This window comes from Bufo bufo, chromosome 1 (assembly GCF_905171765.1).
Source record: "Bufo bufo chromosome 1, aBufBuf1.1, whole genome shotgun sequence".
NCBI classification, from domain to species: domain Eukaryota; kingdom Metazoa; phylum Chordata; class Amphibia; order Anura; family Bufonidae; genus Bufo; species Bufo bufo.
The window spans coordinates 789,718,878-789,744,999 of NC_053389.1; the positions used below are offsets into that span (position 1 = coordinate 789,718,878).

The following is a 26,122-nucleotide window of genomic DNA, read 5'->3' on the forward strand; positions in this document are numbered from 1 at the left end:
TCAGGAAATGTAAGCCTCACTGCCAAGAATGTTCAAAACCCACCAAGGAACACCCACTTATGGATGGAGCTTACATAAGCCCCACCATTTTCATATTGGGATTGCTCAAATTTTCCTGGACAGTCCCAGCAAATTCGAGACTGTTGACACCTATGGTTGCTCTTGGTGTGGGTGTCTGGCATCCTACTAGGGGGCATCTTCATCCTTAATAAGGGGTGCCTTCTCTTGGCAGACTACTGGTCAAAAGGTAGCCTTTGAAACTTTAGTCTTGGAGCCCTACCATCTCCTGCAGTGTCAAGGGCATACATACTGGACTATGAAGGCAGCCCATTTGGTTGCTATAAGGCCCATGACAAGCAGGGCCAAGCCTTTTTTGGTCCCATCCTCTTTGAATAGAAGTTGTAAGACTACTGAGGAACTGTATTATTAGGAAAAAAAAGATTGGCACAACTGTCTTAGAAGGGTAGAGTGGGTGAAATTAATGTACCATAATGGAGGGTGACCATTTTGGTGTGCCAACTCCCACCACAACTGGTCAAACTCCACTGTCTGGGGTCTCTAATTTCAGAGGCCCAACAAGCCCTGCAATTAAGGAGCCAACATTAAAGTATGTACCATAAAACCAGTCCATGTAGTCTCTGGGGCAATGGGTGAGTGATGTAGGAAGGGGCTAAAGTGTTAAGAATGGTTTGTATGTAGTTATACCAATTATGTATAGTATTTTATCTTCTTTAGTTTTCTTATAAAAAATACAGACCATTTTACCTGAATTTAGGGGCTTGAACTGGCCATCCATCGGTTGACCAAATAATACACTCCAATACTTCTGTATTGCAGTGTACTATATCAGTAACAGTAAATCTGACCAGGTGCCTATTATACCTTGTTTAATAGGTATCCATAGGTCTGGGCACCATTGTTTGGCCCATAGCTGCTATAGCAACCCCTCGGTACCCCGCAATGAAGCCGGGGAAGGGGAATAAGAGAGGTAGTCCCCCTTAGATACTGACGACATCTATGGAATTAAACAACCAGGATCAGAATTGTCTCTGATCCCGGCCCTTATAGCAGGGTGCCACCTTCATAACACAGCCAGCACCCACAACCCCTTGTCTTAACATTATGGCGCTGTACATTAATTACCTACGACCATGATAAAATAGCATGCAACAGAGCAGCTGTTCATTGATTACCGGTAGTTTCTATTGCCATGGTCAAAAAATAAAGTTCTATCATTAGACAGTTTTGGTGCCTACTCTTCATAATACTCTCATAATGCACCATTATAAAAGTTAAGACTTGGATGGATGGCTTCCTGTAGTCGTATATCTAAAGGCAGCCAAAATGACAGATTACACGCTTTATAAAAAAAAGTCATCAAAAAACAGTTAAAGGATTGGATCCTGCCACAGAGGAAAGTAACCTAGTAAAAATCACTACAGTGAGGCATCAAGAAGAACGCTTGACAGTAACTACAGCTTTCCTATAAGGCTGACGGGGTTAATCAAATGAAAGTGCTGATGGCGCTCCCTGCCATTCTTACCGGGGACCCACATCTGTCAACTCATCTAATGACAACTGTCTTCTTAGGCTGGATCAGCCCATCTCTCTGAAGCTCAGAGCTTTTACCACAGAGAGATGGAAGAAACAAGGTGGTGGAAGGGAGAGAAAGACAGAATTCGAGAGGCAAATATAGAGGAAAGAAAATGGGGGGACAAACTGGGCTAATGACAGATATGGAGGTCACCTGTATAGGTAGTACTATCAAGGCAACGCAGATCATGATGACCACCAGAAGCTGAGATGGCCAAATCTTGGGAGTCACGTCGCCGAAGCCCACGGTGGAGAACGTGACTATGCAGAAGTATAACGAGTCAAAAAGGGTGAGGTTATTGCCAGCTCTCTCCAGATGTTGAATGCCACAAATGCTATGGAGAGAAAAAATAAAATCACAAGTTGGTAGATACACGAGAACATAAGGCAAGAGGTATGATGAGAGGCTGAAGTGAAGAGGCTAGAAGAGGTTATTGTTGAGTGGACAAAGTGGGAGGAGGCATGGTGTAAAGTCTTAAGATAAAAAGGAGTGTTGAGGGTGGAGGTGGTAGAGGAGATGGAGGAGTAAGGAGTTTTGGATATGAATTAAATGAGGAGACAGACAAGGTGCTGAGGAAGTCCAAAGTAGGTTTGATGGCAGAGAATACTGACTTTGAGAGGTCAGAGAGGTGGGTGAGATCGGTGAGAATACATAGGATGTGGTGGTAGACAATATCTGTGAGAGCATTCATGTTGAGGTTGTAGTGACTGCAGAGATGGGTAGAGGAGTTGGACGAGTGTTCATAAGCTAGTACAGATCTGCGGAGGCAGAGGCGACTGATGAAAGTATAGTCCTTGAGATAGTAGGAGAGATGGGTAAGAACGCAGAGTTTAAGGTGGTTGTAAAGGTGGAAGAAGGTACAGGGAGTAAGAAGATGAAAAGGAGGAGGTAGAGATCACTAGAGTGTTTGAGAAAATCGAAGATATGAGTAAGAGTATAGAAGATGAAGATGCAGAGGAGCATACAGGAGCATACAGAAGTTGCATATTTAGAGCAGATGGGTAGGCTGTAGAGATTGGAGATGAGATGAGAATACCAATGTTGAGGAGGTAGAGCAGATAGATGAGTACAGAGGTTATTTGAGATAAGTAAGCATACAATGGTGAAAGGTATAGAGTTTTGGGTGATTGAGTAGGTAAAAGTACAGAGGCTGAGCAGGTGTAAGGAATGAATGAGCATGAAGAAGTTAAGGAGGTAGAGGAGATGATTGACAGCACTGAGGTTGGGGAGGTAATAAGAAGAGAGAGGGAACAGTGGTTGAAGAAGAAGAGAAGAATCAGAGTTCAGAGATTGAGGGTGTAAAGGAGATGAGTGAGAGTACAGTGGGTGTGGATGTAGAGGAGATGGATAGAAAGGTAATGAAATAAGAGAGGGTACAACAGTTGAGGAGGTAATGTGATGAGTAAGGGTGAGTTCACGTGGAGTTTTTTCCCCCGCACAATTTTTTTGGAGTTTTTCTGCTGTTTCTACCACAGTTTTGCAGTTTGGGTGGGCCTGATCCACACCATCTTTAGCCCCGTTTTATCTGTCAGTGTTCACATAGAAGTCACACCAAGAAAGGACATGTCCTTTCTTCCTGTGGTCTGGAAAACTATACAGAAATAAATCGGGGCCGTATGCACTGCAGCACGGACTCCCACTGAAAACAATACCGGCTCTGTGCCAAACTCCTTGCAGGAAGAAAACTCTTTGTAAATTCACCCTAAACGTACAGCAGTTGAGGCAGAATTACTGTAATACTGCCCCATGTACAAGAATATAACTTCTACAGGTAAAACTCAAAAAATTTGAATATCGTGCAAATTAAAAGAAATTTCATTAATGCAGCTTAAAATTAGAATTTTGTGAAAAGGTTCAATATTCTAGGCTCAAAGTGTAACACTCTAGTCAGCTAATTAATCCATGTCCCCTAAGGAAAGGGTACCTCAAAATTGTGACTTTGGGGTTTCATAAGCTATAAGCCATTATCATCCAAATTATAACAAATAAAGGCTTGAAATATCTCGCTTTGCATGTAATGAGTCTATCACATATGTTAGTTTCATCTTTTAAGTTGCATTACTGAAATAAATAAACTTTGCACAATATTCTAATTTTTCAAGTTTCACCTGTATAATACTACTCCTATGAATGAGAATATAACTACTGTAATCCTGCTCCTATGTACAAGAATATAACTACTATAATACTGCTCCTATGTACAAGAATATAACTACTATAATACTGCTCCTATGTACAAGAATATAACTACTATAATACTGCCTCCTATGTACAAGAATATAACTACTATAATACTGATCCTATGTACAAGAATATAACTACTATAATACTGCTCCTATGTACAAGAATATAACTACTATAATACTGCTCCTATATACAAGAATATAACTACTATAATACTGCCTCCTATGTACAAGAATATAACTACTATAATACTGCTTCCTATGTACAAGAATATAACTACTATAATACTGCTCCTATGTACAAGAATATAACTACTATAATACTGCTCCTATGTACAAGAATATAACTACTATAATACTGCTCCTATGTACAAGAATATATCTACTATAATACTGCTCCTATGTACAAGAATATATCCACTATAATACTGCTCCTATGTACAAGGATATAACTACTATAATACTGCTCCTATGTACAAGAATATAACTACTATAATACTGCTCCTATGTACAAGAATATAACTACTATAATACTGCTCCTATGTACAAGAATATAACTACTATAATAGTGCTCCTATGTACAAGAATATAACTACTATAATACTGCTCCTATGTACAAGAATATAACTACTATAATACTGCTCCTATGTACAAGAATATAACTACTATAATACTGCCCCTATGTACAAGAATATAACTACTATAATACTGCCTCCTATGTACAAGAATATAACTACTATAATACTGCTCCTATGTACAAGAATATAACTATTATAATACTGCTCCTATGTACAAGAATATAACTACTATAATACTGCCTCCTATGTACAAGAATATAACTACTATAATACTGCTCCTATGTACAAGAATATAACTACTATAATACTGCTCCTATGTACAAGTATATAACTACTATAATACTGCTCCTATGTACAAGAATATAACTACTATAATACTGCTCCTATGTACAAGAATATAACTACTATAATACTGCCTCCTATGTACAAGAATATATATCAGAATAAGATGCAGGATTTTCAGATTTACTTCAGAGTGTACATACCAGGTGAACATAAGGCAGACCAGAGTGCAAATCAGGATGAATACTTGATTGAACATGGCGGAGTGAGTCCTCTGGATTGCACGATGCAAATCATTCTAAGAACGAGAGGTCTTCATTAATGACAGACATGGCTACGTGCTATCTTTTTTGCTATCCTCTCTATTTATCTCTTCTCTATCTAGATTATATCAATTCCAAAAAATTTGGGTGCTGTGTAAAATGTAAATAAAAACTGACTGCAATGATTTTCAATAGATCATAGAAAACATATTAGATGATGAAAGTGAGAAATTTTACCATTTCAGGAAAAATTTTTACTCAGAACTTGATGGCAGCAACACATCTCCAAAAAGTTGGACAGGATCATGTCTACCATTGTGTAGCAAGCCCTTGGGCCAGGGTCGTGTCTACCATTGTGCAGCATCCCCTCAGGACAGGGTTTCATCTACCACTGTGCAGCATCCCATCGAGTTAGGGTCATGTCCACCATTGCGAAGCATCTCTTAGAGCCAGGGTCATGTCCACCATTGTGAAGCATCCCCTCAGGAAAGGGTTATGTCTACCATTGTGCAGTATCCCCTCGGGATAGGGTCCTGTCTACCATTGTGCAGTATCCCCTCAAGAAAGGGTTATGTCTACCATTGTGCAGTATCCGCTCGGGACATGGTCCTGTCTACCATTGTGCAGTATCCCCTCGGGACATGGTCCTGTCTACCATTGTGCAGTATCCCCTCAGGACAGGGTAATTTCTACCATTGTGCAGTATCCCCTCGGGACATGGTCCTGTCTACCATTGTGCAGTATCCCCTCGGGACAGGGCCATGTCTACCATTGTGCAGCATCCCCTCAGGACAGGGTCATGTCCACCATTGTGCAGCATCCCCTCAGGACAGGGCCATGTCTACCATTGTGCAGCATCCCCTCAGGACATGGTCATGTCTACCATTGTGCAGCATTCCCTCGGGACAGAGTCATGTCTACCATTGTGCAGCATCCGCTCCGGACAGGGCCATATCTACCATTGTGCAGCATCCCCTCGGGACAGAGTCATGTCAACCATTGTGCAGCATCCCCTCGGGACAGGGCCATGTCTACCATTGTGTAGCATCCCCTCAGGACAGGGTCATGTCTATCATTGTGCGGCATCCCCTCAGGATAGGGTCATGTCTACCATTGTGCAGCATCCCCTCGGGCTAGAGCCATGTCTACCATTGTGTAGCATCCCCTTGGGACAGAGTCATGTTTACCACTGAGCAGTATCCCCTCAGGACAGGGTTACATCTACCATTGTGCAGCATCCCCTCGGAACAGGGTCATGTCCACCATTGTACAGCCTCCCCACGGGACAGGGTCATGTCCACCATTGTACAGCCTCCCCACGGGACAGGGTCATGTCCACCATTGTACAGCCTCCCCACGGGACAGGGTCATGTCCACCATTGTGTAGCATCTCCTCTTTTTTTAACAACAGTCTGTAAACATCTGGGAAGTGAGGAGACCAATTGAAGGAGGTTTGAGAGAGGAATGTTGTCCTATTCTTTTTTAATCTTCTTTGCTGTATTTTTCGTTTCACGATGCACCAAATGTTTTCTGTTGGTGAAAGGTCTGGACTGTTTTCTGCAGGAAGTCAGTTTAGCACCCAGACTCTTCTTTTGTGAAGCCATGTTGTTGTGATGGATGCAGTATGTGGTTTAGCATTCTCTTGCAGAATTATGCAAGGCCTTCCCTTAAAGAGACATTATCTGGAAGGGAGTATGTGTTGTTCTAAAACCTCTACATCCTGCTCAGTATTGATAGTTCCAGATGTGTAAGCTGCCTACACCATAGGCACTAATGCATCCCCATACCATCAGAGATACAGGCTGTGTGCTGAAACCAGGATGGATGGTCCCTCTCTGCTTGAGTCTTTAGGACACAGCACCTGTTGTTTCCAAAAAGAGTTTCAAATTTGATTTCATCTGACCACAGAACAGTTTTCCATTTTGCCTCAGTCCATTTTAAATGAGCTTTGGCCCAGATAAGACGGCAGTGTTTTTGGATCATGTTGACATATGGCATCTTTGCATGATACAGCTTATTTTGCTAACCCCCTCAAGCAGAGGCATAGCTAGCAGGGGGAAGGCAGTAGGGCAAATGTCCTAGGTCTTCTGAGGAGGGGGGACCACCAAAGGCACAGAAAATGAGCTCCAGGGCTGGGAAAAAACTTCTTAGTTTAAGTAATGAGCACTTCCATTGTGGAAGTGCTCAATAATACAGGAGGCTCAGAGAGTGGTGAGTATATCACTTCTATCATTATTCACTACTCTCTGGCCCTCTTCTTTGGGGGCCTGTGCTGCGCTAGGTCCTGACAGTGTACAGCTTTAGGTCATAGTACACATGTTCTGCGACATCAGGTCAGAGTGCAGCACAGGCGTCCAGACAGAGCTGAAGTGCAGTCCTGGAGGATAGGAGGAAAGGTAAGTGGCTTTTTTTACTTTTATATGGTCCAAGGTCTGCCATTAGGTGGGGTGGGAGTTATAGAGGGCACAGGAGTCTGAATGAATTTGGGGCCTGATCTGTGGTCTGAATGAATTTGAGGCCTGATCTGGGGTCTGCATACATTTAGGGCCTGATATGTAGTCGGTATGAAATTGGGGGCTGATCTGGGGTTTGATGCATGGTGGATTGGTTGCAGCAGGCTGAAGAACACCCCATGCATCCAAAATAAAGAAGATCAGCAGAAGTTATAACACCCCATCCATTCACATTTCATCTGTATATAACACTGCACGTTGCGTCAGAGGTGTTATGAGAAACAGGCCGTGTTATATACAGATGTAAATGGATGGTGGAGGATTCTGCTTATCTTCATTTTGTTGGATGCATGGTGTCAGGTTGCTGGGTTTCTGCTGTTTGACACAGCAGATACCTGGGGCTAATGTCTGTGATCGTCGGTAATGGCGATCGCAGACATTTAATCGCTCAGATGCTGTGGTCAATTGTGACTACGATATCTGAGGTAGCTTTTCCTGGGAGTGTTGTGCACCTGGGCCCCAAATGGCTCCCCTGCTTAGCGATTGGGGGATCTATTTGTTCCCTGTGGTGGCCTCGGTCCCTCTGAAGGATCCAAAGCTACAACAGCAGTAGTTCCTATGGAGGCTTGCAGATGGCATGGCTTCACAGGAATGTATTGAATGTCCCATAGGCTGCAATGGTAATTTTTTGCAGTCTATGGGACAAGCAATCTAAAGATTTCATGTTCAAGTCCCCTAAGGGAACTTAACATAAGGGGACCTAAGGGGACTTAACATAAGTGAAAAACAAAGTTTTTAAAAATATAAAAAACAATATATTAAAATTCAAATCACTCCCCTTTCCCCATAATGAAAATATAAATAAATATACAATAATAAAATAAACATAAATAGCATCACCGCATCCCAAAATGTCTGTACTATTCAAATATAAATGTATTTATCCCATATGGTGAACTCCGTAACGTAAAATTAATCAAAATGGCCGATTCGCATACAAACTCCAAAATGGTATCAATGACAGCTGAAGATCGCCCCGCAAAAAATGAGCCAGTTCTGTAGACGGAGAAATTGCCCTTGTCCTTGAGGGGTTAACTTGCAATGGTGGATAGCACGGTGATTTCTAGAAGTGTTCCTCAGCCCATGCAGTGATTCCCAGCACAGAATCATTCCTGTTTTTTACGCAGCGCTGCCTGAGGGTCCGTAGATCACGAGCTTCAAATAATGACCGTCAGCCTTGTCCCCTGTGCACACGGGTTTCTCCAGATTCTCTGACTCTTTTGATGTTATTATGGGCTGGAGATGGTGGATATTCAAAGTCTTCACAATTTTACATTGAGGAACATTTTTGTTGCCCATATCTAACTATCTATCTCTCTATCTATCTCATATCTATCTATCATCTATCTCATATCTATCAATCTATCTCTCATATCTATCTATCTATCTATCTATCTATCTATCTATCTCATATCTATTATCTATCTCATATCTATCTATCTATCTATCTCATATCTATCTATCTCATATCTATTTCATCACAGCCATGTAGCTGCTACTCTCCTTTTCCCATTCTTTACACTGCAGCATTGCTTCTCTTTACAAGTAAGGAATAAAGAGTATCAGGTAGCCGCTGCACATACACTGCAGAAATGAGCCTCAATACATTTTTTTTGTTGTTGTTGTTTTTTTTGCTGAAAATGTTCCTTTAATAGAGATGCCCTTTAACAGGCCTCCCGGTCCACCGTCACCCACCGACATCTAGGTTGTTAGCATCTTATATAAATAGACAGTGCGGAGTTACAATTACTGGTGGTAAGAGGCGCTCACATCCATGTCCCTTCTCCCTGAAGCTGATTAGATTCATAGATAGAAGTGGGGCGAGCGGCAGGCCAGGGGATTTCACAGCTTGTGAGGCGATATCCAGCACCGCTCATTATTCTGCACATACAGAGCTGGGAGCGGAGGATCCTCTCATTCATGGAGCTCATGTGTTGTGGTCCCCGGTGCCCTACAGACACAGGCGGCATAACCAAGAGAACAGCCATCATACTGAATGCTGCTCCTCCTCATATCTGTGAGCCCCCAAGAATTACATACATATACCTACATACAGGCACAGGGGCAGGAACCACATACATGGATGCACATATATGTACACTCACGTATGCCCACTGTATACATGGATGTATGCCCACTGTATACATGATGTATGCCCACTGTATACATGATGTATGCCTACTGTATACATGGACGCATGCCCACTATATACATGATGTATGCCCACTGTATACATGATGCATGCCCACTATATACATGATGTATGCCCACTATATACATGATGTATGCCCACTATATACATGATGTATGCCCACTATATACATGGACGTATGCCCACTATATGTATGGATGTATGCTCACTATATACATGATGCATGCTCACTATATATACATGATGCATGCCCACTATATATACACATGGATGCATGCCCACTATATACATGGATGCATGCCCACTATATACATGATGTATGCCCACTATATACATGATGTATGCCCACTATATACATGATGTATGCCCACTATATACATGATGTATGCCCACTATATACATGATGCATGCCCACTATATACATGATGTATGCCCACTATATACATGATGTATGCCCACTATATACATGATGTATGCCCACTATATACAGGATGTATGCCCACTATATACATGATGTATGCCCACTATATACATGATGTATGCCCACTATATACATGATGTATGCCCACTATATACATGATGTATGCCCACTATATACATGGACGTATGCCCACTATATACATGATGTATGCCTACTATATACATGGACGCATGCCCACTATATACATGATGTATGCCCACTGTATACATGATGTATGCCCACTATATACATGATGTATGCCCACTATATACATGATGTATGCCCACTATATACATGATGTATGCCCACTATATACATGATGTATGCCCACTATATACATGATGTATGCCCACTATATACATGATGTATGCCCACTATATACATGGACGTATGCCCACTATATGTATGGATGTATGCTCACTATATACATGATGCATGCTCACTATATATACATGATGCATGCCCACTATATATACACATGGATGCATGCCCACTATATACATGGATGCATGCCCACTATATACATGATGTATGCCCACTATATACATGATGTATGCCCACTATATACATGATGTATGCCCACTATATACATGATGTATGCCCACTATATACATGATGCATGCCCACTATATACATGATGTATGCCCACTATATACATGATGTATGCCCACTATATACATGATGTATGCCCACTATATACAGGATGTATGCCCACTATATACATGATGTATGCCCACTATATACATGATGTATGCCCACTATATACATGATGTATGCCCACTATATACATGATGTATGCCCACTATATACATGGACGTATGCCCACTATATACATGATGTATGCCCACTATATACATGATGTATGGCCACTATATACATGATGTATGCCCACTATATACATGGACGTATGCCCACTATATACACATGGATGCATGCCCACTATATATACATGGATGCATGCCCACTATATACATGGATGCATGCGCCCAAGAATTACATACATATACCTACATACAGGCACAGGGGCAGGAACCACATACATGGATGCACATATATGTACACTCACGTATGCCCACTGTATACATGATGTATGCCCACTATATACATGATGTATGCCCACTATATACATGATGTATGCCCACTATATACATGATGCATGCTCACTATATACATGATGTATGCCCACTATATACATGATGTATGCCCACTATATACACATGGATGCATGCCCACTGTATATACATAATGTATGCTCACTATATACATGGACGTATGCCCACTATATACATGATGTATGCCCACTATATACATGATGCATGCTCACTATATACATGATGTATGCTCACTATATACATGATGTATGCCCACTGTATATACATGGATGCATGCCCACTATATACATGATGTATGCCCACTATATACATGGATGCATGCTCACTATATACATGATGCATGCCCACTATATATACACATGGATGCATGCTCACTATATACATGGACGTATGCCCACTATATACATGGATGCATGCCCACTATATACATGGATGCATGCCCACTATATGTATGGATGCATGCCCACTATATACATGGATGCATGCCCACTATATGTATGGATGCATGCTCACTATATATACACATGGATGCATGCCCACTATATATACACATGGATGCATGCCCACTATATACATGGATGCATGCCCACTATATACATGGATGCATGCCCACTATATGTATGGATGCATGCTCACTATATATACACATGGATGCATGCCCACTATATATACACATGGATGCATGCCCACTATATACATGGATGCATGCCCACTATATACATGGATGCATGCCCACTATATACATGGATGCATGCCCACTATATGTATGGATGTATGCTCACTATATATACACATGGATGCATGCCCACTATATACATGGATGCATGCCCACTATATACATGATGTATGCTCACTATATACATGATGTATGCCCACTATATACATGATGTATGCTCACTATATACATGGATGTATGCTCACTATATGTATGGATGTATGCTCACTATATACATGATGCATGCTCACTATATATACATGATGTATGCTCACTATATATACACATGGATGCATGCCCACTATATACATGATGTATGCCCACTATATACATGATGTATGCCCACTATATACATGATGTATGCCCACTATATACATGATGTATGCCCACTGTATATACATGGATGCATGCTCACTATATACATGATGTATGCTCACTATATATACACATGGATGCATGCCCACTATATACATGATGTATGCCCACTATATACATGATGTATGCCCACTATATACATGATGTATGCCCACTATATACATGATGTATGCCCACTATATACATGATGTATGCCCACTATATACATGGACGTATGCCCACTATATGTATGGATGTATGCTCACTATATACATGATGCATGCTCACTATATATACATGATGCATGCCCACTATATATACACATGGATGCATGCCCACTATATACATGGATGCATGCCCACTATATATACATGGATGCATGCCCACTATATACATGATGTATGCCCACTATATACATGATGTATGCCCACTATATACATGATGTATGCCCACTATATACATGATGTATGCCCACTATATACATGATGCATGCCCACTATATACATGATGTATGCCCACTATATACATGATGTATGCCCACTATATACATGATGTATGCCCACTATATACAGGATGTATGCCCACTATATACATGATGTATGCCCACTATATACATGATGTATGCCCACTATATACATGATGTATGCCCACTATATACATGATGTATGCCCACTATATACATGGACGTATGCCCACTATATACATGATGTATGCCCACTATATACATGATGTATGGCCACTATATACATGATGTATGCCCACTATATACATGGACGTATGCCCACTATATACACATGGATGCATGCCCACTATATATACATGGATGCATGCCCACTATATACATGGATGCATGCGCCCAAGAATTACATACATATACCTACATACAGGCACAGGGGCAGGAACCACATACATGGATGCACATATATGTACACTCACGTATGCCCACTGTATACATGATGTATGCCCACTATATACATGATGCATGCCCACTATATACATGATGCATGCCCACTATATACATGATGTATGCCCACTATATACATGATGTATGCCCACTATATACATGATGTATGCCCACTATATACATGATGTATGCCCACTATATACATGATGCATGCTCACTATATACATGATGTATGCCCACTATATACATGATGTATGCCCACTATATACACATGGATGCATGCCCACTGTATATACATGATGTATGCCCACTATATACATGGACGTATGCCCACTATATACATGATGCATGCCCACTATATACATGATGCATGCCCACTATATACATGATGCATGCCCACTATATACATGATGTATGCCCACTATATACATGATGTATGCCCACTATATACATGATGTATGCCCACTATATACATGATGTATGCCCACTATATACATGATGCATGCTCACTATATACATGATGTATGCCCACTATATACATGATGTATGCCCACTATATACACATGGATGCATGCCCACTGTATATACATGATGTATGCCCACTATATACATGGACGTATGCCCACTATATACATGATGTATGCCCACTATATACATGATGCATGCTCACTATATACATGATGCATGCTCACTATATACATGATGCATGCCCACTGTATACATGGATGTATGCCCACTGTATATACATGGATGCATGCCCACTATATACATGATGCATGCCCACTATATATACATGATGCATGCCCACTATATATACACATGGATGCATGCCCACTATATACATGGATGCATGCCCACTATATACATGGATGCATGCCCACTATATGTATGGATGTATGCTCACTATATACATGATGCATGCTCACTATATATACATGATGCATGCCCACTATATATACATGATGCATGCCCACTATATATACACATGGATGCATGCCCACTATATATACACATGGATGCATGCCCACTATATATACACATGGATGCATGCCCACTATATATACACATGGATGCATGCCCACTATATATACATGGATGCATGCCCACTATATACATGATGTATGCCCACTATATACATGATGTATGCCCACTATATACATGATGTATGCCCACTATATACATGATGTATGCCCACTATATACATGATGCATGCCCACTATATACATGATGAATGCCCACTATATACATGATGCATGCCCACTATATACATGATGCATGCCCACTATATACATGATGCATGCCCACTATATACATGATGTATGCCCACTATATACATGATGTATGCCCACTATATACAGGATGTATGCCCACTATATACAGGATGTATGCCCACTATATACATGATGTATGCCCACTATATACATGATGTATGCCCACTATATACATGATGTATGCCCACTATATACATGGACGTATGCCCACTATATACATGATGTATGCCCACTATATACATGATGTATGGCCACTATATACATGATGTATGCCCACTATATACATGGACGTATGCCCACTATATACACATGGATGCATGCCCACTATATATACATGGATGCATGCCCACTATATACATGGATGCATGCCCACTATATACATGGATGCATGCCCACTATATATACATGGATGCATGCTCACTATATATACATGGATGTATGCCCACTATATCCATGGATGCATGCCCACTATATACATGATGTATGCCCACTATATACACATGGATGCATGCCCACTATATACATGGATGCATGCCCACTATATATACATGGATGCATGCTCACTATATATACATGATGTATGCCCACTATATACATGATGCATGCCCACTATATACATGGATGCATGCTCACTATATATACATGATGTATGCCCACTATATACACATGGATGCATGCCCACTATATACATGATGTATGCCCACTATATACACATGGATGCATGCTCACTATATATACATGGATGCATGCTCACTATATACATGGATGCATGCTCACTATATATACATGATGTATGCTCACTATATACATGATGTATGCTCACTATATACATGATGTATGCTCACTATATACATGATGTATGCCCACTGTATATACATGGATGCATGCCCACTATATACATGATGTATGCCCACTATATACATGATGTATGCCCACTATATACATGATGTATGCCCACTATATACATGATGTATGCTCACTATATACATGATGTATGCCCACTATATACATGATGCACACTCAATACATCCACATATTACCTAGTACAGTATTGGGGGCAGTGTAAAAGGCCGGGGCAGAGGACGAGGCCCAGTGAGGACCATACATAAGACACTGTTCACACTGCACTGGAGTCTGCCATTAGAGCCACATGTATCAAATATCATATTTAACCAATAGCCAAGAAACCTATACTGCGCGGCAGACATAGTTTACTCCACAGAATGGCCGGGAACACTGTTCTGTACAGTGACAACAATGCCATGCCTAGGGGGGCTGTCATCTTCTTGTCACTGAGGGAAATGGGGGCATTCAAATCCACGGAAAGGGAGGAATTTTGCACCCAAACTCTGTCTAAATATTTGGAAAGGATCCTGGCCTACAGGATGATGAGGGCCATAGTCACAACACAGACTACTCTCCCCAGCAGTGGTACACCGTGCAAGCCCAATGGAGCCTGTGATGAAAGGGGATCTGGCATTGAGCTGCTCTCCCTGCTTCCTGCCATAGCGTTTACCCGCAGCTGGCACTAGGGGGAGCTCACGACACAGAGTTTACACCTCCCATTAAGAGAAATACCAAATGTATAAATCCATATCCAGTGAGCTCCCCCTAGTGGTGGATTCAGGTAGCAAGAACTGTATTTATTACTGTGCTAAACCTTTCCCCATCACCCCCTGTCACTGGCTAGTCAAGAGCCTTACAATCATGTTCTCCAGAGCGTGCTTTGCCAGCCAGCAGTTGAGAAAGACGGGGATGTAAAGGCTTCTCAAGGGCGGCCAGAGAACCTGAAAAGAAAAAAAACACAGAAATATCAATGCGAGAAGTGTGTAAAATAGTTCATTTATACTCCAGTCACATCCAAAGCTGCATTCAGAATCCTGCTGCCAGTAGTAGGATGCATTTCAGGTTTAGCCATGCTTTCTTATCAGACTTTGAGTCCTACAGTCATCACCCTGGGGTTACAGAGACGCAGCGGAATTCTGAACGCAGCTTTGGATGTGAGTAGAGAACAACAGACTTGTGGATCTCAAAATAAGTAAAAGCCGTACTTTTAGGCGGAGTTACACCGTGAAGTGGAAGGATTTGATAGTTGTGCCCTGAGCTTTAGTAACGCGGTCATAAATAACAGCCTGCGCCTGATTACAGAGGCCGAGGTGTTCGTAGAGCAGAGGTCTCGTACTCATCAGCTTGATGGATGTGGGATGTGGGATGTGAGTGGCAGCTGTACCCGATCCCAGCATCACCTCACACCCCCCGAGTGGGCAGCAAGAGAATAGGGAATGACATTCCCTGACAGGTGCCACTTAGGAGAGGCAAGAAAAGGCGGAGGAGGAAGCACACAAGGAATCGGGGCCGGTATTATAAGGTGTAATGCTTTCTAACATACTTTGCCCTTCAATTCTTCACCGTTTCCAAGATCTCTGCTTGCTGTCATCGGACGCCTTGATTCTTGATCACACCCAGAGGCTAACATTTATACAAACACCATACTTCTCACAGATGAGGGTTTGTTATCTGGTGCAATCAATCCTCTGTGAGCCAAACAGTCTGCACGTCAGGCTGATGCATTGTACCTGCACTGATACATTGTAACGACCTATCAGGACAGCGGAGAGATTGGCGTATTTCGCTCGCATAGGATGGTCTAGGCCGGACACAAATTCTCAGCCGTATGAGGCCAGTTTTTTTTTCAACCTCTGGATGTAAAGGAGAATTTTTCCTTTCGCCAGCAGCAAGCAGAGATCTGGAAAATGGGGGAGAAATTGAAACGCAGAGTAATTTAGAAATTTGTAAAGCTTTTCATGATACGGTGATTACAGGGGTCTTATCCTGACAGCCCCTCCTGAAGAGAAGCAGGTGCAAGGGAAATGAAGTATTATATGGTTGCTATTTAAGTAAATAGGCATCCAAGTCATACATGGGACCCCCGATACCACTGGGGCTCCCCCTCTATGACATTCTTGTGTCCTAATCGGGCATAAAACCAGACATCTCAAGTGCCGCTTATCTCCACAGATGACAAAAGCATCAGACCAACACTACCATACATTGTTGAAATAATACCACCATATATCTCTAAAATAATACCGCCAGTGCTGATTCAATACCACAATACAGTGCTATAATAATACCACCATAAAGTGCTCATATAACCGTCCTATACACTGCTGAAATAACTCTACCATACAGTGCTAAAATAATACCACTATAGAGTGCTGAAACATTATCACCATATGGTGCTGAAATAACACTACCACACAATGCTAAAACAATAAAACTATACAGTAATGAAAAAATACTTTCTATAGAGTGCTCAAATGCCACCATACAGTGCTGAAATATTACCACCATACAATGCTAAAAAAAATACCATCATACAGTGCTTAAACATTATCATCATATGGTTCTGAAATAATACTACCATACAGTAATGCAATGGTACTACCATACATTGCTGAAATAATACCACTATACACTGCTGAAATAATACCACTATAAAGTGCTGAAACAATAACACCATACAGTAATTAAATAATACTACCATACACTGCTGAAATAATACCACTATAAAGTGCTGAAACAATACTACTATAAAGTGCTGAAATAATACCACCATACAGTGCTGAAATAATACCACCATACAGTGCTGAAATAATACCACCATACAGTGCTGAAATAATACCACCATACAGTGCTGAAATTATACCATCATACAGCACTATACATATGGAAGTCTAATAACAGTGCTATACAATGTATAAATAATACCGCAATTAATATTAGGATCAGTGGTCACAAGTCCCAGGTGTCAGGCCGGCAGCAAAGCGATGGCTGATCCGCCCTACGCGCCCAGGTCCTGATTGGTTGTCCTGGCTTTACTGGAACAATATAGCGGCTGAATACATTTCTAATGACCCCCATTCTTCCTGTGCAGTTTCCCTGCGTTATTTTTTAAGCCTCCAAGTTGGACATTTTTCTGCATTTACCCTTCTGATTTTGGCTGGGTGCCTGCAGAATAACCTGCGAGCAGGAACCTCTGTGGCCCGAGGCACCATACAGTGCTTAAATAATACCACTATACACTGCTGAAATAATACCACTATAAAGTGCTGAAACAATAACACCATACAGTAATTAAATAATACTACCATACACTGCTGAAATAATACCACTATAAAGTGCTGAAACAATACCACTATAAAGTGCTGAAATAATACCACTATAAAGTGCTGAAATAATACCACTATAAAGTGCTGAAAAAATACCACTATAAAGTGCTGAAATAATACCACCATACAGTGCTGAAATAATACCACCATACAGTGCTTAAATAATACCACTATACACTGCTGAAATAATACCACTATAAAGTGCTGAAACAATAACACCATACAGTAATTAAATAATACTACCATACACTGCTGAAATAATACCACTATAAAGTGCTGAAACAATACCACTATAAAGTGCTGAAATAATACCACTATAAAGTGCTGAAATAATACCACTATAAAGTGCTGAAAAAATACCACTATAAAGTGCTGAAATAATACCACCATACAGTGCTGAAATAATACCACCATACAGTGCTGAAATAATACCACTATACACTGCTGAAATAATACCACTATAAAGTGCTGAAACAATAACACCATACAGTAATTAAATAATACTACCATACACTGCTGAAATAATACCACTATAAAGTGCTGAAACAATACCACTATAAAGTGCTGAAATAATACCACTATAAAGTGCTGAAATAATACCACTATAAAGTGCTGAAAAAATACCACTATAAAGTGCTGAAATAATACCACCATACAGTGCTGAAATAATACCACCATACAGTGCTGAAATAATACCACTATACACTGCTGAAATAATACCACTATAAAGTGCTGAAACAATAACACCATACAGTAATTAAATAATACTACCATACACTGCTGAAATAATACCACTATAAAGTGCTGAAACAATACTACTATAAAGTGCTGAAACAATACTACTATACAGTGCTGAAACAATACCACCATACATTGCTGAAATATTACCACCATACAATGCTAAAAAAAATACCATCCTACAGTGCTTAAAGATTATCATCATATGGTTCTGAAATAATACCACCATACAGTAATGCAATGGTACTACCATATATTGCTGAAATAATACCACTATACAGTAATTAAGTAATACTACCATACACTGCTGAAATAATACCACTATACACTGCTGAAATAATACCACTATAAAGTGCTGAAACAATACCACCATACAGTGCTGAAACAATACCACCATACAGTGCTGAAACAATACCACCATACAGTGCTGAAACAATACCACCATACAGTGCTGAAATATTACCATCATACTGAAACAATACCACTATAAAGTGCTGAAATAATACTACCATACAGTGCTGAAATAATACCACTATAAAGTGCTGAAACAATACCACTATACAGTGCTGAAATAATACCACTATACACTGCTGAAATAATACCACTATAAAGTGCTGAAACAATAACACCATACAGTAATTAACCACCTCCGGACCGCTGTACGCACAGACGCGTCCTGGAGGTGGTTGATTCATTCCGAGTGGACGCATATACGCGTCATCTCGCGAGACGCGAGATTTCCTGTGAACGCGCGCACACAGGAACGGAAGGTAAGAGAGTTGATCTCCAGCCTGCCAGCGGCGATCGTTCGCTGGCAGGCTGGAGATGTGTTTTTTTTAACCCCTAACAGGTATATTAGACGCTGTTTTGATAACAGCGTCTAATATACCTGCTACCTGGTCCTCTGGTGGTCCCCTTTGTTTGGATCGACCACCAGAGGACACAGGTAGCTCAGTAAAGTCCCACCAAGCACCACTACACTACACTACCCCCCCCCCCCCCGGTCACTTATTAACCCCTTATTAGCCCCTGATCACCCCATATAAACTCCCTGATCACCCCCCTGTCATTGATCAACCCCCTGTAAAGCTCCATTCAGATGTCCGCATGATTTTTACGGATCCACTGATAGATGGATCGGATCCGCAAAACGCATCCGGACGTCTGAATGAAGCCTTACAGGGGCATGATCAATGACTGTGGTGATCACCCCATATAGACTCCCTGATCACCCCCCTGTAAAGCTCCATTCAGACGTCCGCATGATTTTTACGGATCCACTGATAGATGGATCGGATCCGCAAAACGCATCCGGACGTCTGAATGAAGCCTTACAGGGGCATGATCAATGACTGTGGTTATCACCCCATATAGACTCCCTGATCACCCCCCTGTCATTGATCACCCCCCTGTCATTGATTACCCCCCTGTAAAGCTCCATTCAGACGTCCGCATGATTTTTACGGATCCACTGATAGATGGATCGGATCCGCAAAACGCATCCAGACGTCTGAAGCCTTACAGGGGCATGATCAATGACTGTGGTTATCACCCCATATAGACTCCCTGATCACCCCCCTGTCATTGATCACCCCCCTGTCATTGATTACCCCCCTGTAAAGCTCCATTCAGACGTCCGCATGATTTTTACGGATCCACTGATAGATGGATCGGATCCGCAAAACGCATCCGGACGTCTGAATGAAGCCTTACAGGGGCATGATCAATGACTGTGGTGATCACCCCATATAGACTCCCTGATCACCCCCCTGTCATTGATTACCCCCCTGTAAAGCTCCATTCAGACGTCCGCATGATTTTTACGGATCCACTGATAGATGGATCGGATCCGCAAAACGCATCCGGACGTCTGAATGAAGCCTTACAGGGGCATGATCAATGACTGTGGTGATCACCCCATATAGACTCCCTGATCACCCCCCTGTCATTGATTACCCCCCTGTAAAGCTCCATTCAGACGTCCGCATGATTTTTACGGATCCACTGATAGATGGATCGGATCCGCAAAACGCATCCGGACGTCTGAATGAAGCCTTACAGGGGCATGATCAATGACTGTGGTGATCACCCCATATAGACTCCCTGATCACCCCCCTGTCATTGATTACCCCCCTGTCATTGATCACCCCCCCTGTAAAGCTCCATTCAGACGTCCGCATGATTTTTTACGGATCCACTGATAGATGGATCGGATCCGCAAAACGCATACGGACGTCTGAATGAAGCCTTACACGGGCGTGATCAATGACTGTGGTTATCACCCCATATAGACTCCCTGATCACCCCCCTGTCATTGATCACCCCCCTGTCATTGATCACCCCCCCTGTCATTGATCACTCCCCCTGTCATTGATCACCCCCCCTGTCATTGATCACACCCCTGTCATTGATCATCCCCCTGTCATTGATCACCCCCCTGTCATTGATCACCCCCCTGTCATTGATCAACCCCCCTGTCATTGATCAACCCCCCTGTCATTGATCACCCCCCTGTAAGGCTCCATTCAGACATTTTTTTGGCCCAAGTTAGCGGAATTATTATTTTTTTTTCTTACAAAGTCTCATATTCCACTAACTTGTGACAAAAAATTAAATCTCACATGAACTCACCATACCCCTCACGGAATCCAAATGCGTAAAATTTTTTAGACATTTATATTCCAGACTTCTTCTCACGCTTTAGGGCCCCTAGAATGCCAGGGCAGTATAAATACCCCACATGTGACCCCATTTCGGAAAGAAGACACCCCCAGGTATTCCGTGAGGGGCATATTGAGTCCATGAAAGATTGAAATTTTTGTCCCAAGTTAGCGGAACGGGAGACTTTGTGAGAAAAAAATAAAAAATATCAATTTCCGCTAACTTGTGCCAAAAAAAAAAAATTTCTATGAACTCGCCATGCCCCTCATTGAATACCTTGGGGTGTCTTCTTTCCAAAATGGGGTCACATGTGGGGTATTTATACTGCCCTGGCATTCTAGGGGCCCCAAAGCGTGAGAAGAAGTCTGGTATCCAAATGTCTAAAAATGCCCTCCTAAAAGGAATTTGGGCCCCTTTGCGCATCTAGGCTGCAAAAAAGTGTCACACATCTGGTATCGCCGTACTCAGGAGAAGTTGGGGAATGTGTTTTGGGGTGTCATTTTACATATACCCATGCTGGGTGAGATAAATATCTTGGTCAAATGCCAACTTTGTATAAAAAAATGGGAAAAGTTGTCTTTTGCCAAGATATTTCTCTCACCCAGCATGGGTATATGTAAAAAGACACCCCAAAACACATTCCCCAACTTCTCCTGAGTACGGAGATACCACATGTGTGACACTTTTTTGCAGCCTAGGTGGGCAAAGGGGCCCATATTCCAAAGAGCACCTTTTGGATTTCACTGGTCATTTACCTACTTACCACACATTAGGGCCCCTGGAAAATGCCAGGGCAGTATAACTACCCCACAAGTGACCCCATTTTGGAAAGAATACACCCCAAGGTATTCCGTGAGGGGCATGGCGAGTTCCTAGAATTTTCTATTTTTTGTCACAAGTTAGTGGAAAATGATGATTTTTTTTTTTTTTTTTTTTTTCATACAAAGTCTCATATTCCACTAACTTGTGACAAAAAATAAAAACTTCCATGAACTCACTATGCCCATCAGCGAATACCTTGGGGTCTCTTCTTTCCAAAATGGGGTCACTTGTGGGGTAGTTATACTGCCCTGGCATTCTAGGGGCCCAAATGTGGGGTAAGGAGTTTGAAATCAAATTCTGTAAAAAATGACGAGTGAAATCCGAAAGGTGCTCTTTGGAATATGGGCCCCTTTGCCCACCTAGGCTGCAAAAAAGTGTCACACATCTGGTATCTCCGTATTCAGGAGAAGTTGGGGAATGTGTTTTGGGGTGTCTTTTTACATATACCCATGCTGGGTGAGAGAAATATCTTGGCAAAAGACAACTTTTCCCATTTTTTTATACAAAGTTGGCATTTGACCAAGATATTTATCTCACCCAGCATGGGTATATGTAAAATGACACCCCAAAACACATTCCCCAACTTCTACTGAATACGGCGATACCACATGTGTGACACTTTTTTGCAGCCTAGGTGGGCAAAGGGGCCCATATTCCAAAGAGCACCTTTCGGATTTCACTCGTCATTTTTTACAGAATTTGATTTCAAACTCCTTACCACACATTTGGGCCCCTAGAATGCCAGGGCAGTATAACTACCCCACAAGTGACCCCATTTTGGAAAGAAGAGACCCCAAGGTATTTCGTGATGGGCATAGTGAGTTCATGGAAGTTTTTATTTTTTGTCACAAGTTAGTGGAATATGAGACTTTGTAAGAAAAAAAAAAAAAAAGAAAAATCATCATTTTCCGCTAACTTGTGACAAAAAATAAAAAGTTCTATGAACTCACTATGCCCATCAGCGAATACCTTAGGGTGTGTACTTTCCGAAATGGGGTCATTTGTGGGGTGTTTGTACTGTCTGGGCATTGTAGAACCTCAGGAAACATGACAGGTGCTCAGAAAGTCAGAGCTGCTTCAAAAAGCGGAAATTCACATTTTTGTACCATAGTTTGTAAACGCTATAACTTTTACCCAAACCATTTTTTTTTTACCCAAACATTTTTTTTTTATCAAAGACATGTAGAACAATAAATTTAGAGCAAAATTTATATATGGATGTCGTTTTTTTTGCAAAATTTTACAACTGAAAAATGTCATTTTTTTGCAAAAAAATCGTTAAATTTCGATTAATAACAAAAAAAGTAAAAATGTCAGCAGCAATGAAATACCACCAAATGAAAGCTCTATTAGTGAGAAGAAAAGGAGGTAAAATTCATTTGGGTGGTAAGTTGCATGACCGAGCAATAAACGGTGAAAGTAGTGTAGGTCAGAAGTGTAAAAAGTGGCCTGGTCTTTCAGGGTGTTTAAGCACTGGGGGCTGAGGTGGTTAAATAATACTACCATACACTGCTGAAACAATACTACTATAAAGTGCTGAAACAATACCACCATACAGTGCTGAAACAATACCACCATACAGTGCTGAAATAATACCACCATACAGTGCTGAAATAATACCACCATACAGTGCTGAAATAATACCCTCATACAGCACTATACATATGGAAGTCTAATAACAGTGCTATACAATGTATAAATAATACCGCAATTAATATTAGGATCAGTGGTCACAAGTCCCAGGTGTCAGGCCGGCAGCAAAGCGATGGCTGATCCGCCCTACGCGCCCAGGTCCTGATTGGTTGTCCTGGCTTTACTGGAACAATATAGCGGCTGAATACATTTCTAATGACCCCCATTCTTCCTGTGCAGTTTCCCTGCGTTATTTGTTAAGCCTCCAAGTTGGACATTTTTCCGCATTTACCCATCTGATTTTGGCTGGGTGCCTGCAGAATAACCTGCGAGCAGGAACCTCTGTGGCCCGAGGCATTAAAAGCACTAAAAATAAGCGGCGTTATACAAGCCCGCACCTACATTCCCATATAAAAAGGCTCTTATTCCACATGAATGGCTTCCAGGACACGTATATGGCGGATCACTGCTCACAGCCTGTCTGCAGATTAATAGGGGAACCACTGGAGCTGCGGTGATGGGGGATGTGTGGGTCACCGGGTGAGGAAGATCAGGCGGAGGAGGGGGGTTATACTTACAGTGACAAAGAACGGCAGAGTATTGAACATCTCAAGAATGAAGGGGAATCTCAGCAGCTGCTCCCAGATGTTGCCCTAAAATATACAATAAAATACCAGGTATATGTAACTGCAACAATAATATATATCTACAGACGCTGTATATGCCAGGCACTCATCTCACCCTGAATACATGGTGTCACCTGTATAGCTTTTATGCGGTCGCGGTAAGTTTTCACGGTTTGAGCCTCCGTAGTCCTTGACCTGTGATGGCTAACCTCCAGCTGTGGCAAAACTACAACTCCCAAGATGCACACTTGCTTGGCGGTTCCCAAAACTCCATAGAAATGAATTGAGCATGCTGGGATTCTTAGTTTCACCCCAGCTGGATTGCCGGAGTTTAGCCATCACTGTCCTAGGGTATTCTTAAAGGGGCTGTCCTAATTCTTTACACAGGTTGCAAAGAGACACCCGTCCAATACAGTCGCAAGCAGACCTATTAAAGGGGTCACGCCATAACAGGTGTAAAACATTAGAGATCATATAATACATGACAACCTCTTTCTAACAAAGCCCTGTACCTGACATGGATCCAGAGATCTCCCCTTTCATTGCTCGAACCATTCTGCTAGATTTATTTCAAGCTGGCAGCTTAAGGGGATGTGTCCTTTCTGCTGCAGTTGGTGGTAGTTAAAGGATAGAACTGAGCGTGTGTGTCCAGTCAGCTGGACAAAGAATTTAGAAAAAAAGAGCAAACAGCAGGTGGCGCTATACAGATACATTTATTGAATAGCTCACTGGCTATACAAAATTTTTTAATTCCTGCAATTCCAAAAGTGTTCAGTAAAAAAATGTCGAATATTTTTCATGGGACAACCCCTTTAAGGGTCGGAATCATAAAGGTTTTGCAGCATATAGAAAGTTACCTGACGGACATTTGACGTGTGGTTCAGACATCTTTTTTCCCCCCGCACATCAATAGTAATTAAAAGAGACTGAACACTTAAGACAATGAGGACAATGAGCCTAAAATGGAATTACCCGTCCCTCATTATCAAAATCAATTGTGGCGAGAACACGAGAATTTCAAATAGACCCTGACAGAGATTTATCCTCCCGGCAGAAATAAATTGCTGTATATAACATTATCCATCCGGCA

General features: G+C 41.6%; 1 protein-coding gene across 1 annotated transcript in view; it reads right to left on the reverse strand.

Moving 5' to 3' along the window:
• The window catches only part of LOC120986405 (potassium channel subfamily T member 2-like), a 160,958-nt gene that overhangs the window by 71,322 nt on the left and 63,514 nt on the right, over positions 1-26,122 (reverse strand). The window contains exons 7-10 of the mRNA XM_040414957.1: positions 24,985-25,059; positions 16,085-16,168; positions 4,841-4,935; positions 1,748-1,928 (exon numbers count right to left, since the gene is read on the reverse strand). Coding sequence (XP_040270891.1) covers positions 1,748-1,928; positions 4,841-4,935; positions 16,085-16,168; positions 24,985-25,059 — 435 coding nt within the window. The remainder of the gene's footprint in view (positions 1-1,747; positions 1,929-4,840; positions 4,936-16,084; positions 16,169-24,984; positions 25,060-26,122) is intronic.